This window comes from Cyprinus carpio, chromosome B3, assembly GCF_018340385.1.
Source record: "Cyprinus carpio isolate SPL01 chromosome B3, ASM1834038v1, whole genome shotgun sequence".
Classification (NCBI taxonomy): domain Eukaryota; kingdom Metazoa; phylum Chordata; class Actinopteri; order Cypriniformes; family Cyprinidae; genus Cyprinus; species Cyprinus carpio.
The window spans coordinates 33,153,530-33,169,206 of NC_056599.1; the positions used below are offsets into that span (position 1 = coordinate 33,153,530).

The 15,677-nt window shown below is 35.5% G+C and overlaps 1 protein-coding gene across 2 annotated transcripts; it reads left to right on the forward strand.

Moving 5' to 3' along the window:
* The first annotated feature begins 7,694 nt into the window (after positions 1–7,694).
* Positions 7,695–14,797, forward strand: LOC109096997 (aminoacyl tRNA synthase complex-interacting multifunctional protein 2-like). Of its 2 annotated transcripts, none has more exons than XM_019110690.2 (4): positions 7,695–7,868; positions 8,438–8,644; positions 11,509–11,743; positions 14,065–14,797. In XM_019110690.2, the coding sequence occupies exons 1-4, from the start codon at positions 7,854–7,856 to the stop codon at positions 14,451–14,453; spliced, it is 846 nt and encodes a 281-aa protein (XP_018966235.1). In that variant the 5' UTR covers positions 7,695–7,853; the 3' UTR covers positions 14,454–14,797. The 2 variants fall into 2 exon arrangements, with proteins under 2 accessions (XP_018966235.1, XP_018966234.1); XM_019110689.2 differs by having other exon boundaries at positions 7,697–7,976.
* Positions 14,798–15,677: the final 880 nt, after the last annotated feature.

Here is a 15,677-nt window from a genome sequence, read left to right on the forward strand (position 1 = left end):
TTTTATTATTGTTATTTTTATTTTTTGGTTCTGTGCAGCTGCCTCTAAGTGTGAAATATGCAGGTCAAATTGACCTGCGAACATCATAATAAAAAAAAAAAAACTCACAAAATAAGAAGAAAATCATATTTTACCAGTATTTCCGACATCTCAAAAATCACTTCGGGTCAAATTTGACCCGCAATATAATACAAGGCTTAAAAAGAATCATGACAGTAATCTTCACAGATAGCTGTCAAGATTTGTCTTCCAATATAATTTTGGCACCCCTAGCACATTTATTCAAATATCATCTATTTTAAACACTATTTTATACAAAACACTACAGTTTTTGGTATTCTTGTTATATACTGTACTATAAATGTGTCACTTATCATCTCATTTTCATTGTAAATTACATAAGCCGGCTCCGTTATTAAGGTCTACGGTATAAATAAATGTCAAGTTCACATTTTAAACAGTCATGCAGCTTTTCACCTCCATTCTTGCTCAGTCTAATGCATAATTAACCACTGCGCCAATGTCACCTCAGTTCAGTGTGACTATAATGCACATTTAATGATAATCGCATGTAATTAACTACGGTAAACAGTATCAAATGTATTTTTAATCAATAGATGTGGCCTGAGCACTTGACATCTCATGCATGGGGCCATGAAGAAACCTCAAGAAAGAGATGAGATCGGATGCCCTGGATTTGAGTTGGTGGCGTACCCTGGGTGGGATTATCATCTGAAACTTGACCAGGGCTTCCCAACAAGATTTGATGAGCATGTCTAATCGTGGCAGTAAAAGAATGATGTAAATAAGTAATGCTGGCCAAATTTCTTTTGTCCTAATGTGACAATTAACTGGTCCGGTGGGGTGAGGGCCTTAGATAGACTAGCTGGTTCTAGCGTCTTGTGCCTGCTGTCTCTCAGCTGGTCAATAATTGATGCACCTCGCTTCATTGTCACCAAAAACTCATAGCAAGGAAGGAGTGTCAGGGTCGTCTTACTTATTAAAGGTCTCTGAATCTTTAATGGGCACCTCATCCTCTGTGATAACACACCGTTAGCGGCGATTTCACAGCTCCAGGGTGTTTGTTTCAGCTGGATGGTGTATGCAGGATGAAAAACAATAATTACAGATTTGGATAAAGGGGATTACCTGCTGCAGGCCGTGTTATTATTCAGATCTGATACGATTTGGGCTTGCCCGAGTCCTGAAAAAGCATTAGCATCATGAAAGTTTTAATTGTTGTCGTGGATGATGGTTGTTTGGTTTATTCTTGCATGGCGGATGATGATTTATTATGCGTGGTGGTTTTGTGGAGAGAGTGTGATGCTATTGTTTAATGTCTGCGTAGGGTTACACGCTGACACTTATGCATTATGAGAAATCTCAGCCAAGGTTGAGAATGACATCAGCTCTGATACGGGTCAGTCCTCTGATGCAGGACATTATGTGTGTCTTCATTCAAAATATAGAAATCAGAAGAATCATGATTTAAGGAAACACAAATAATTTTACTACTTTGGTTTGAGCTGATGTTGCCAACATGAAACATGGACATGAAAAACTGGCAAGTTTATTTTTATCCTTTCTTTAAATGTTTGAAACAAAACATGTATTGTTTTAATAAAGTTTAGATAATTTTCTTTTGTAAAATCCCTTTGAGTATCAGAAGACAGTTCCTTATGACATCGTTCTCTAGGAAGTGACCTCATTTTTAGTGGGAAAACAACAGCGCGGTCATCAGTAAGCACTGGTTTTGATGAATTTTGTGATGTTTTGTGGTAAGAGTTGGTTTGTGTCACCATAAAACATTCAGTCAAGTTTAAAACATTACAGAAATCTGTATAGTAATTCAAAAGATTATTAAACTTCCTCATATAAGCTAAGTGTGCTTAATTGTGTCAAACGTGCACTTGTGGCGTACTTTAGATCTGAAAAGTATTTTTAAAATCTGTCCTTGCAGTTAAAATAATATTAACGAAATAAAACTTAAAGAGACACACTTTCATTACTGTTTTCTAAATACACTTAAGTACAGTTTTAAAAAGTAAACTTTGTAATAATGTCAAATTAAAAGTTTTTAATTTAATTTAATTATTTTAACTAAAACATGTTCTGATTACAACTTGTGTTGTAATTGCACACAAATGTGTAATTACAAATTACATTTAAATACAGGACATACAAGTTTTAATAAAAATGACATTAAAGTATATTTTAGTCATCATAAATGCTTGTCAGTACTTTTAGCAGGACACTTTAGCCATCATTTAAAGACAACAGAAGTAAATATGAGAAAAAAAAAACTTTTTAAAAATTACTTAAGTCCTACTTAAGTGGGCCAAAAAATAAATAAATACTATTACACTTTCTGTTCATTTTCTTGTCATTGTCTAAATAAAGAGTGCTGGTTCTTGTGCTTTTATAGAATATAAAAAATTGTTTTTAAAGGTGTACTTACATATGTACTTACTATTATAATAACAATAAATTATCCATAATTACATGCAAGTAACCCTAAGCAAAACCCTAATCCTAACCCTAACCATATAGTAAGTACATTGTAGTTAATTAATATTACTCAGTACTTAAATGTATAATTACACTATAACAAGGACACCTTAAAATAAAGTGTAACCAAAAATACTTCCTTGATATACAACACAAGTACAGTATAAGTTTAGAAGTTACTACACTTTTAAAAATAAAGGTTCCAAAAGAAGGTGAACAGTGAACAGTTCTTAAAAGAACATTTTGTTTGTGTGTGTGTGTGTGTGTGTGTGTGTGTGTGTGTGTGTGTGTGTGTGTGTGTGTGTGTGTGTGTGTGTGTGTGTGTGTGTGTGTGTGTGTGTGTGAAGAAACTGTTGTAATCTAAAGAACAATCATCCACTATAAAGAATCTTTTTGGAATGTGAAAGTTCCATGGATGTTAAAGATTCTTCATGAAACCATCAATGCCAATAAAGAACCTTTATTTTTGAGAGTGTGTGTGACAGGAATGCATACAGCTCAAGGGTTTTGGCTTTACACATTAATCTTTGCGTCATAGAAATGCCAACTTCAAAATGACGTCTCTGTATTATAGGGCTAGATCAACTGCAGATCATCAGTGCTATACTTTTGCTTGGATTTACCAACCTTTGCAAAAGCAAATACATGCAAAGTGACAAATTCTCAGAAACACGTCAAGCAACTGAGCCATGAGGTTTTGTTAGTCTTGTGTTTAGGGTTTCCTTTGTGGAAAAGAAGCTCACTTTTAAAATGTAAAGAAATAATATACTTTAAAAGAATACAATTAAGTGTGAACTGAAGGTAATGTTTTTGAACACTTAACTGCATGTTATTTACCATTAAATTAAAATTTATTATATAGTTTAAACGTATAATAAATGCAATAAGCTGAACTTTAGAGTGCTGTCTGATCCACTTACGTAGACTTGAGTAGCCTACAACTTTATATGTATTTTCAGAATGAAGAATTTAAAGTGCGCTACAGCATTTGTAAGCATGGGTATTTTTCACAAGAGTTTGATTAGTTCATTTATCCTCTTAATTTTATTCACATTTCACATTGAATTGATTTGTTTTTCAGATTTTATGACTGTCCTTAATGACATTTTGCAAGTGAGGAAATCATATCTGTTAATTGTAGTCAATGTGTCAGAGTAAAGACGGTTTCATTTTTCGTTTGCATTTGTACAAACAACTGAATAAGTCTTTCTCTTTTTTGCCATCTGAACTTCCTCTTGCTTGATCTGTTGATTGAGGCAGTCCCAGGTCACCCATTCATGTTCTTAAGGCATTCAAATGTTGAGGAATGCTTCATTTGACAATAAAAGGCCATTCAAATGTTGAGGGATACTTCATTTGATAATAAAAAACCTTGTGTTGGCATTATAGTCATCCAAATGCACACAACACAGATGACATGTTTCCATGAAGATTTAGTGTAGGGCAGGAGACTGTGACTAAATCGTTCTTTCAGTTCTGGTCAATATTAAATGCCGCACTCTTAAACTGCTAAACTTTGCATTAACTCGACACATGTGATCAGTAGCCACTTTAGGAGTGGCTGTGTTTATCAGAGATGCTCCAGACACAAACCACTCACAAAACCTCGCCGAGCTCTGTTTCCCATCTCTGCTCCAGTTTCTACATGATTGCAGGAGTCACTGTTGGGTTCGATTTCGACTCTATGGCCATCAGATCTTCTCATTACCTAAAAGGGTTCTAAACAACATTGCCGTCACATCTCCAGGACCTCAGCGAACAGTGAATTATTAAAGCGTAACAAGCTGTCGCGACACTGAACTCAATTGTGCGTTTTAATTAAACGTATTCCCTCTCTCGCTCCATCCGCCTCCTTTCTGCTGACAGTGAGATGGTGGTGTTTGAGATGCTCCAGTGTTTCCTCTTGAACAGACGGGGAACATGGTAAATGGAGCGTTTTTATCTGCTCAGTCAGCATGTTAAAATTTTGTCATTAATCACTTACCCCAACGTCGTTACAAATCCGTAAAAGCTCAGTTTATCTTCGGAACACAATTTTTGATATTTTGGAATAAAATCAGGAGGCCTGTGAATGTCCCATAGACTGCTAAGTAAATAACAGTGTCAAGGTCCAGAAAAGGTAGGAAAGTTGTCGTCAGAATACTTAAGCGAAGAAAACAAAAATAATGACTTTATTCAACAATTCCTTTGTCAGCAGACTCCTCTGTGTCTCTTCATATCACCGTATGCTGCGTATGCTCTTCTGTATCATCTGCGCCACAAGGATGATACAGAGGATGATGATTTGAAAGAAAACAGCACATCCTTGTGGTGCGGATGATACAGAAGAGCATACACAGCATACTGTGATATGGAGAGACACAGAGGAGACTGTTGTGAAGTACTTCATTATAATTGTAACTGTAGTGTATTTTTCGATATTACATTTAAAGTTAAGATATTTTAAATGCACTAAATTGCAGCTTCATCATAATCAGTAAGTTTCAATTGAAATTGCATTCTAGCATGTTTTAGTTTACTATAAATGATTGTTAGTACATTCAGCAGTCCACATTTTAAAGACAATAGAAATAAGTATGAAATTACGTACAAAGATGGACTTACGTCCTACTTAAGTGGGTCAATAAACCACTCTAAAGTTCTGCTAATTGCAATTAATATACATTTAAACTATTATACATTTTCAGTTAATTGCAAGAAGCATGCAATTAATTGTCTGAAAACATTACATTCAGTTCACACTTAAGTATATTATTTCCATACGTACTCTTGAAGTGTAGTTTCCCCCCTAGGCTTAGCATTGCTGTTGCAACTACCCTAGCAACCACCTAGCGTTCTCTTAGCATCGCCCTAAAAAACTGTGAGAACACCTTAGCAAAGCATGCAACGACCATTTTAATTAGCAACCACTTGGCATTACCATACAAACCACAAAGTAACTTAAAAGCACTCAAACACATAGTAAAAAAAGCAACACTTATATAGTAGGCTACTTAAAACCACTCAGGCCACCTTAATGACACCCTAATAAACACTCCTTAGTAATCATATAGCAACACCCTGGCAACCACTCACACATTAGCAATAGAATGAAACACACATTAGTATTTGGTGGCAGGTTTTCTTTAGAAAATGTAAATATCTGTACTGTTTTACTTATAGTAAAATGTAGTAAAAGTCCTTTTAAACACTTGAAATGTTTTAAAACACATCTTTAGGTTTACTATGTCCTGACTCTGCTGAGGTTAACCTCAGCAACTCACAAACACATAAACACAGTTCCTCTTATCACACAGCAGGGCAGATCAGCGGTTCAGCAGTAAATTAGCTAACGCAGGGTTTTGGGTGGCAGAACAGATCACAGGTGTGCTGACAGAACACAGCCACTGTCCCAGAGCTGATGAGCGCCGAGACAACACACACAAACACACACACACACACACACACACACACACACACACACACACACACACACACACACACACACACACACACACACACACAGATTTACTGCACAATAACATGCACAGCAGGTTGCATGCTAAGGGAATTAGTCCTACACATGACTGAACACATCCCAGGCACACTATTCCTGTTTATGACTGTAAATCACAGACAGTTGTTGTTTGTGATTATTGGATAAACATTTTCAGAAATCACTCACAACTTACCAACTAAATATTTTATATTCAATAAAATATTTTAGAACTGATGTCATATGAAATTATTGTCATATTAAATTTCTTTCCCAGGGCTGAAATGATAAAAAAAAAATATATATATATATATATATGGCTTATTAATAAGGATGATAAAAATATGGCTTATTAATAAGGTGTTCTCCTTGTTTTAATTTGGTTGTATGTAAAAAAAAAATACAACTGCAAAGTGTATCAAGTACGAAGGGGTATATGTTATATAAAGGAAGTGTGTTTAGAAGTGTGCTATATAGACCAGACATGCTTCAGAATCCATCCACTGAACCACAAGTGTTTGACTGAACTTCCCCTACCATATGTTGTAGCATGCTGCCCTCTACTGGACATGAACGTATTGTATTTTGTTGTATGGTGCAGTCTTCTGGACATGAACACTAAACTGATAGATAGATAGATAAGATACAGACAGATAGACAGTGAGAGATACAAAAGCGATAGATAGATAGATCGATAGATGATAGATAGATAGATAGATAGATAGATAGACAGACAGAGAGATAGAAAGATAGATAGATAGATAGAGATATAGATATATAGGATAGATAGATATAGAAAGATAGATAGATAGATAGATAGAAAAAGATAGATAGATAGATAGATAGATAGACTGACGGACAGACAGACAGACAGACAGACAGAGAGATAGATAGACAGACAGACAGAGAGAGAGATAGATAGACGGACAGACAGACAGACAGATAGATTAGATAGATAGATAGATAGATAGATAGATTAGATAGATAGATAGATATAGATAGATAATGGACTAACGGACGGACGGACGGACAGACAGAGAGATAGACAGACAGACGACCGGTACGGACAGACATACAGAATATAGATAGATAGATAGATAGATAGATAGATAGATATATAGATAGATAGATTTTGGTTGATAGACAGACGGACAGACAGACAGACAGAGAGATGGACAGACAGACAGACAGAGATACAGAGAGACAGAGAGATATAGATATATCCGAGAACCGAGAACAGATAGATAGATAGATAGATAGATATATAGATAGATAGAATCTATATCAGTATTGGATTCGGTGCGTAGAGTAAATTAATTTCATTCTTTTACTTTTTCATAATAGCAAAATATGAAAAGTATATATATATATATATATATATATATATATATATATATATATATATATATATATATATTTATATATATATATATATAGCAATTCATTACAGGCTCAGTGTTATTTAAAAAAATTTTTATATATATATATATATATATATTATTATATATCTATATATAATATCTATATATATATATATATATAAATAATTTTTATTTTTTTATAACACTGAGCCAGTAATGAATTCGCCAAATCAGGTTTTCAAAGGCGTCTTATATCTTAGAATTTTAAGCAATCCTAAAAATGCTCACAAACTCCAGACAGATTCCATCCTCTGGCGGCACTGTGCGCGACCCGAGTGCACTGCTTCGATTCTCACCGGAAATGACGCACGACGGCCTCTTCTCCACTCAGCTGCTGCTAGCTGGCTGCTAGACGGACTGTCGAGAAATCGACCAATCCCGTCGAAAACTAACATATCTGGATTGCGTGCTTTTATTTTAGCACTGGAGTGCGTTTGTCACCCGACATCATGCCCATGTACAAGGTAAAGCCCGTCAGTCCCGCTGACATAAAGATTGATTTACCAACGTGCATGTACAAGTTACCGAATATCCACGCGCAGGGAATGAACTGCGGAGAGCACGCGCTTCAGGTAATCGGAAACACATCAGTTCACCATTCAAACCATAAATATGAGCATAAAATCATAAAGATACGCTTTTTAAAAATATGTTTGTCTGATGCAATGGGCGCGTGCATGTCGGGTGTGATGATTGACAGCTGCAATGTTTTGTGCTCTGGAATGAGAGGTTGGTCCTCCAGTGAGATGTTTGATTTCCTGGAATCACACATTCAGTTTAATACACTGCAGTTTACCAGCAACTAACAACAACGACTCCGTGAGATCCTTAGGAAGGAGATGGATCATATTAGAAAGGATGGTGATGATGAAATTGTGAATTAATAAACCTATTATTTATAGCAGGGCCCACTTGCTCTTAGTTACAGTTAGTTTAATGCAACCTAATGCTGTTGTGTAGTCAATATTTGAAGGTATCCATGCAGATTGCATGTAAGCGGTCTCTTCTCATGTGTATCTCTTGCTGGTCTCAGAACGGGGAGGTGGATCCTGCTCTGAAGGCGCTGGAGGAGCGACAGGACGAGGTCTTGAGAAGACTGTATGAGCTAAAGGCAACGGTCGACGGGCTGGCAAAGACAGTGACCACTCCTGACGCAGACCTGGACGCCAGCACACTGTCACGCGGACCTGCTGAGTCTGTGTTCAGAGCAACGGCAGATCTGGACTCCTTACTTGGCAAGGTGAGCCCTTACATGAGCCATTAGACCGTTTATATTTATCTCGATGATTCAACCCTGTTCAGGTATTTTCCTTCAGCATTCTACTGCCAACACTAAAGCAGCGTAAACATGCTAGTCCTGTTAACCTAGTTCACTGTGAACTGAGTGTTTGTGTTCTGTTACTGCTCAGCAGTCATAGTTAGACATGGCCATTATGATTAAAATCGTATATCACGAAATAAGTAATTTAATCTCAGACAGGGTATAAATTGTGAGGTTATTTCTTCTGGAAATTCTGTGGGAAAAAAAATTGTGTTTGTTTTAAATAACATTGTAATGCCTATTTATGGATAAATCGGAATTACTAACTTTAAGACAATACAGCGTTTCCGCGGGTCTTAAAAAGGTCTTAAATTTAGTTGTCTTAAATTGTACAGGAAAGTCTTAATTATGATTTGGGGACGGAAAGACCAGAATTGCGATATGGTTGAATGTGACGATTAAACTTCAAAAGGCTAATGTTATGATTGCATTAAATAAACATGAGCACTGCACTTTCAAAGTCTGGTGCTGCGCTGCTTTGTGTACAGCTGTTACGGGGAAACAGTTATATTTCTACCTTCACCTGCTCTCAGAATGAATGGGCATTTTCAATAAAACAGTTGAGTTCAGACCAATGTGAAAATCGCCCCATGTTTTTACCCTGCAAACAGGGTTGTTTACTGTTGGATCGATAAGAGGTGAATGTGTTATCAAAATCTAAATATAGGGGTGTGCGATATATCTAATGATATGATCATGCGCATTTAGTCAGTAAATCTGGCTCTGTGATTAGCGCTAAATCGCCATCACCTGCTTTCAAATGGAGCTGCATTTAATATACAGAGCCATAGATCACTGACAAGTCTGGCAGACCTGAAAAGTTTTGCGTTCATTTTGCGTTTTTTTTAGGTATTTGTTAGATATATAGTGATGCCTTTGTGGTTTGCATATGGTTTGAATAATATAATTGTTGTTTTAACTAGGTGCGATTTGATATTATCCATTTTTTATCGCGAAAAGCAAACAAAAACCTACAAAGTGCACGATTTATACAATAGGTGATGGAAGTCTGGGCATTTTAGACTAGTGCGCGTTTTGCGACACTGTATTTCCTGTTAGTGCTCTTCTTTCACTGCAAAAATCAGTCTATTCAGATGCATTTAGAATTATTACATACTTCAAGATATGGGGCTTTCTGAATGTATGTATGTAAATGATCGTTTAGACCATGTGACTTGATTAATTTAAGTGAGTTTTATTTTTTAATTTAAGTGAATATTTTCTCAAAATCAGTTTTCAATGATTAAAAATGTGATATATTGATGTATTAAAATACAACATGTTCAGATAAACAAGAAGTTGTCACTGCATCTAAATGACTTACGCTTCTGTGTTTCCTCTGCAATGCAAAGATCAGTTTTGTTGATGCTGATTTCATTTGCTTGGTAAAAGCCCAAATGCAAGAATTTGACTCAAAACATGGTGCACACTTTTAGAAGAAATGTCTTAATGGCCATAAAACTTGTTGGAAATGATTAATTTCTATTATTGCTGTGAACTTACCACACAGAAGATGAAGAATATAAAAAACAATTCAGGAGTCAGCTGTTAGCACAGTTAGAGATAAGATATCAGCACAATAACACACTCTATAGCAAAATATTATCTAATTACCGTTATCGATAAAATCCCAGGAAAATTATCAATATCGTTTTTTTGTCTATCGCAAACCCCTAATTCATGTTATTGAATTGATATAATATTTTATTGATAATAATTGTTTAAATTAACATAATAATTAATACTTTTGACTCATCCATTTTTTTAAAAATGGTTTAAAGGCTGAAATGTTAAGTTCTGCATTTTATAAAACGTTTTGTTTTTGTGAAAACTTTTATCTGAACTGCAAATTATGCTTTTAACAGTAATTTTACAGCTTAATATGGTGCAATATAGACATCGCCCTACCCTGCTGGTATTAATTTTATTTTTGCAGGTCTTAAAAAGGTCTTAAATTTGAGCTTAAAAATCCTGCAGAAACCCTGCAATAACAGAACAATATTGATATCAATATGCTATTTTCAGTGCAACGGGGAGAAAAATGAAGGTGTTAAATTTGAAAAGTATCAAAGTTTTTGACTTCCATACTAAATACATTACAAATGAGAAGCATTTCATCTCAGTTGATTTTCATTTTAAAAAAAGATGGATGTTACCAAAACATGAGATTCATACAAACAAGTGATAAATTTGCTGTCAGTTTGAAAACAGCTTTACATTTTGTGACAAATATTTTAAAACAAGTTCTTTCAAGCGGTTAAAAGCGATTAATTGCATCCAAAAGAAAGGTTTTTGTTTACATAATATATGTTTTTGTAATTATTTTATATATGTTTGTTTAATGTGTTTATTTGTGTTTAATTGCACACAGACACATACAGTATATATTTAGAAAATATTTGCTTTATATTCGTATTATATATATATATTAATATATTTAATATACAAACAACATATTTTTCTGAAATATATACATGCATGTTTGTGTATTTATATATAAATAATTAATATAAATAGTACACACAAACACATTACGTAAGCAAAAACGTTTATTTTGGATGCGATTAATCGTGTTTTGATTTTTTGCTTTTATGGTTTTGTTTTGATTTTTTTGATTCTGAGTTTGTGTTGTGATAATATTTTTAGGTTTAAAAAAAAAAAAAACTCACCTCAGCTGAATTCCATTTCAATGTCGCAACTTACAATGTTTGCTCATTCATCTGGTGAACAGCTCGACGTATTCACTGTTAAATCTTGCTGAATTGTTCCTGGTTGTCCTCCAGGACCTGGGTGCACTGAGAGACATCGTGATCAATGCCAACCCTGCCCATCCTCCTCTGTCCCTGCTGGTTCTTCATGCTCTGCTGTGCCAGCGCTACCAGGTGCTCTCCAGTGTGCATGTGCACTCCTCAGTGAGCGCTGTGCCCCCTCCGCTGCTGTCCTGCCTGGGCCCGCGGCACATAGACAGCTACGCCCGCCAGCGCTTTCAGCTCGGCTTCACTCTCATATGGAAAGATGGTGAGAGGGTAAAAGGAGTGCGGCGTTAGGGTTTATCAGAATGTGTTTTCCTGGAGGGCCGCTGTATCTTGTGCATTCAAGGAATCATGGTTCTCTTGTATGACGGAGTGAAACTGATCTGCTTAACACTCCTCTAGAGGATGTTAGTGGAAGACTCTACTAGGAAAGAGGCCAAAACGAGTAGCTTGAAAAGCTTTTGTGGAGGTGTCGTTTGAAATGCAACACTTTAGAAAGCCTGGAACTGAATTTTTGAAGGTGTTTTTGGTGTGCAGTGGGGTTTGATTAACTAAAAATGGCCAGTTTTTGGAACATTTCTAAGGCAACACCCTACATGCTACTGTGTAGGGAAATCTTGGGTAACTATCAGAAATTTGGAGACATGGAAACCAAAAAACAAAAAAAAAAAAGTAAACTAACTTTCAGAAGTTTGGCTTTGTATTTTAGAATTATGCTTACCTACTGCATTTGTTTGAGCAGAAATATAGTAAATTAAGTTACATTTAAAATCACTGCTTTATAGTTTATTATATATAATATATAAAACCATGATTCCCAATCCCAATAGTCTGCTTTTAGAATTTTATTTTACATTTATCACCAGCAGCACAAAACGCAAACCTTTTGGTTCTGTTCATTGAATAATTCAATCCTCCAACACATAAAAAAAAAAAAAAAAAAACATTAATTATATTGACGTCATCATTAAGTCTCTAAACACACAAATACATTCCGTTCAAATGCTGGTCAATTTCCATTCATAAATAGCACAAATGTTTACATCTACCAATATATTGCATAAGACATGATTTAACATGAATATGGCTATAACATGAATCATAGAGGATCCCATATTTATAAAAGTTACACAGTTAAATAAAAAAATAAATAAGTAGACAATCACTAACATAAACTACCCCAATTAAATATCAAAATACATAACAATGGACAGTTATTAAAGTGATTAAAGGTACAGTGATTAAAGTCATCAGAAATGATCACTGATCTTCACTTTTTAAATGCTCAAGATACATTCCACAAAATATTCAAATTGATTTGACCAGTTATGTCTCATTAAAGGAAAACAGAAAAATGTAATGACTGACTGTAATGCTATAAAAAAACAACAACAACAACACATTATAAAGGAGAATTCCTGGACACTTCACAGAGCGCTTGCACAGATGTCTGTTCTCTGTGCTGCTGGTACTGCAGGAAGACTGGTGTTCTTACATTTTCTGTGTGGTACTGAAGTACAGGTGCTTTTGGCAGCACTAGTTTTGTTTGTGAATGGTGGGTGTTTATACCTGCCAGACCTGTTGATTGTGGTGGACTACTCCTCCGAAAACTATTTGGCTACCAGTCAAAAAAAAAAAGCTGAAAAGACGAGTGCATTCATTCACAAGGCACTAGGCAGAGCAGTTTATTACATTTTGACAATTACGAACACATTGTTTTTGACTTTGTAATTATGTGCACTGATAAATTGTGCACAATAAAAATAATAATAAAAATATATATATATACACACACAGGCATTCAAAAGTTTGGGATCGGTAAGATTTTTCATGTGTTTTTAATGGAGTCTCCAGTATACTCATCAAGGCTGTATTTATTTAATAGAAAAACAAAAAAGTTATATTGTGAAATTATTGCAGTTTCTAATATTGGTTTCCTGTTTTGATATACTTTAAAATATAATTTATTTCTGTGACGCAGCGCTAAATTTTCAGCATAATTACTGCAGTCTTCAGTGTCACATGATCCTTCAGAAATCAGTCTAATATGCTGATTTATTATCAGTGTTGTGCTGCTTAATCTTTTTTGGAACCTGTGATACTTTTGGAACCTGTGATACTTTGATAAATAAAAAGTTACAAAGAACAGCATTTATTCAAAATGGAAACCTTTTCTAACATTACAAGTCTTTACTATCCAATTTTATCCATTTGACACATCCTTGCTAAATAAAAGTATTAATTTCTTTAAAAAGAAAAATTTACTGACCACCAAACTTTTGAATAGTAGTGTATATTGTTACACAATTTCTGTTTTGAATAAACACTGTTCTTTTTAACTTTGTATTTATTAAAGAATCCTAAAAAAAAAAAAAATAATAATAAATGTATCACAGGTCCCAAAAATATTAAGCAGCACAACTGTTTCTAACATTGATTAGTCAGTATAGTCAGTATATTATGTTGTTTGTAGCATTGATTATTTAGTTTTTTTGGTTTTTTTATGAATGTAGTTAGATTATTTGTATTTGAATCTGTTGTTGTTTTTTTGACATGCTGATTGTTGTATCATCCGTCTCCTTTCAGTGTCAAAGCTGCAGATGAAGTTCAACACGCAGAGCATGTACCCGATCGAGGGGGAGGCCAACGTCGCCCGCTTTCTCTTCCGTCTTTTGAGTGCCGAACCCCAGGATCCGGTACTCGCCACGCAGATGGACTGCTGGATCGACACGGCAGTTTTCCAGCTGGCCGAGGGGGGCAGTAAAGAGCGGGCGGTCACGCTGAGGTCACTAAACTCGGCTCTGGGACGTTCGCCGTGGCTTCTGGGTCAGGAGTTCTCTCTCGCTGATATTGTGTGTGCCTGCTGCGTCCTGCGGGCCGGCCAGACCACCTCTGCACCAGCTAACGTACAGCGCTGGCTCCAGTCCTGCCAGAACCTGGGCCACTTCGACTGCGTGTACCCATTACTACAGTGATGAGAGCTAGGAGATCAGTGCAGGTCGCACTCCAGAAACTGATACACCACAGTAAATTATACCATGAAAAGAAAAATGCAACATGACATCACCAACCAAATGTAATCTGTTTTGCCAACAAACACTGTTTACATCCCAGAATCCGGTGTTAACTGAGCTCAGGTCTGTGATATGGAATGTTTAGAGACGATGTCACTGGTGATGTCATGTTTGAACGAGGCGATCTGAAACTGATCCCAGGCCAGGGTCATAGATGCAAACACTCAGAGAGAGGGCATTTGGGATAATGATACTGTAAACACAACTCCATCCCGCCTTGTGCCTAATAAAACGTTGTACTAGAAGATGCTGTGTGTTGCTGTGACATAATCTATCGGGTGTTAAATGAAGCGTTTGAAATGTGAACCCAAGGACCTACTGGTATGTGACGGTATGAGAGGTGATACTTATTAAACATGTTCACTTCGGGTTAGACGTTTACAGATTTATTTTTTTTCCCTTTATTTATTTATATATATATATATATATATATATATATATATATATAATGAAGTAGACAAAGTGAAGTAATTCTACTAAAAAAAAAAATAATAATTTTTATATGGATTTATAAAAAAGTGATCATTAGGCAAAATGGCATTTGATTTATTACTATCAAAAAGGCCTTATCAAAGCGGTTGTAATATACAGGTGCATCTCAATAAATTAGAATGTCGTGGAAAAGTTCTTTTATTTCAGTTATTCAACTCAAATTGTGAAACTCGTGTATTAAATAAATTCAGTGCACACAGACTAAAGTAGTTTAAGTCTTTCGTTCTTTTAATTGTGGTGATTTTGGCTCACATTTAACAAAAACCCATCAATTCACTATCTCAACAAATTAGAATTTGGTGACATGCCAATCAGCTAATCATCTCAAAACACCTGCAAAGGTTTTCTGAGCCTTCAAAATGGTCTCTCAGTTTGGGTCACTAGACTACACAATCACGGGGAAGACTGCTGATCTGACAGTTGTCCAGAAGACAATCATTGACACCCTTCACAAGGAGGGTAAGCCACAAACATTCATTGCCAAAGAAGCTGGCTATTCACAGAGTGCTGTATCCAAGCATGTTAACAGAAAGTTGAGTGGAAGTAAAAAGTGTGGAAGAAAAAGATGCTCAACCAACCGAGAGAACCGCAGCCTTATGAGGATTGTCAAGCAAAACAATTCAAGAATTTGAG

Coding starts and splice junctions, on each gene's coding strand:
- LOC109096997 (XM_019110689.2), top strand. CDS start 7,854: ATGCCCATGTACAAGGTAAAGCCCGTCAGTCCCGCTGACATAAAGATT. Junction 8,645..11,508: donor TGGACTCCTTACTTGGCAAG/GTGAGCCCTTAC, acceptor GTTGTCCTCCAG/GACCTGGGTGCACTGAGAGA. Junction 11,744..14,064: donor CACTCTCATATGGAAAGATG/GTGAGAGGGTAA, acceptor GTCTCCTTTCAG/TGTCAAAGCTGCAGATGAAG.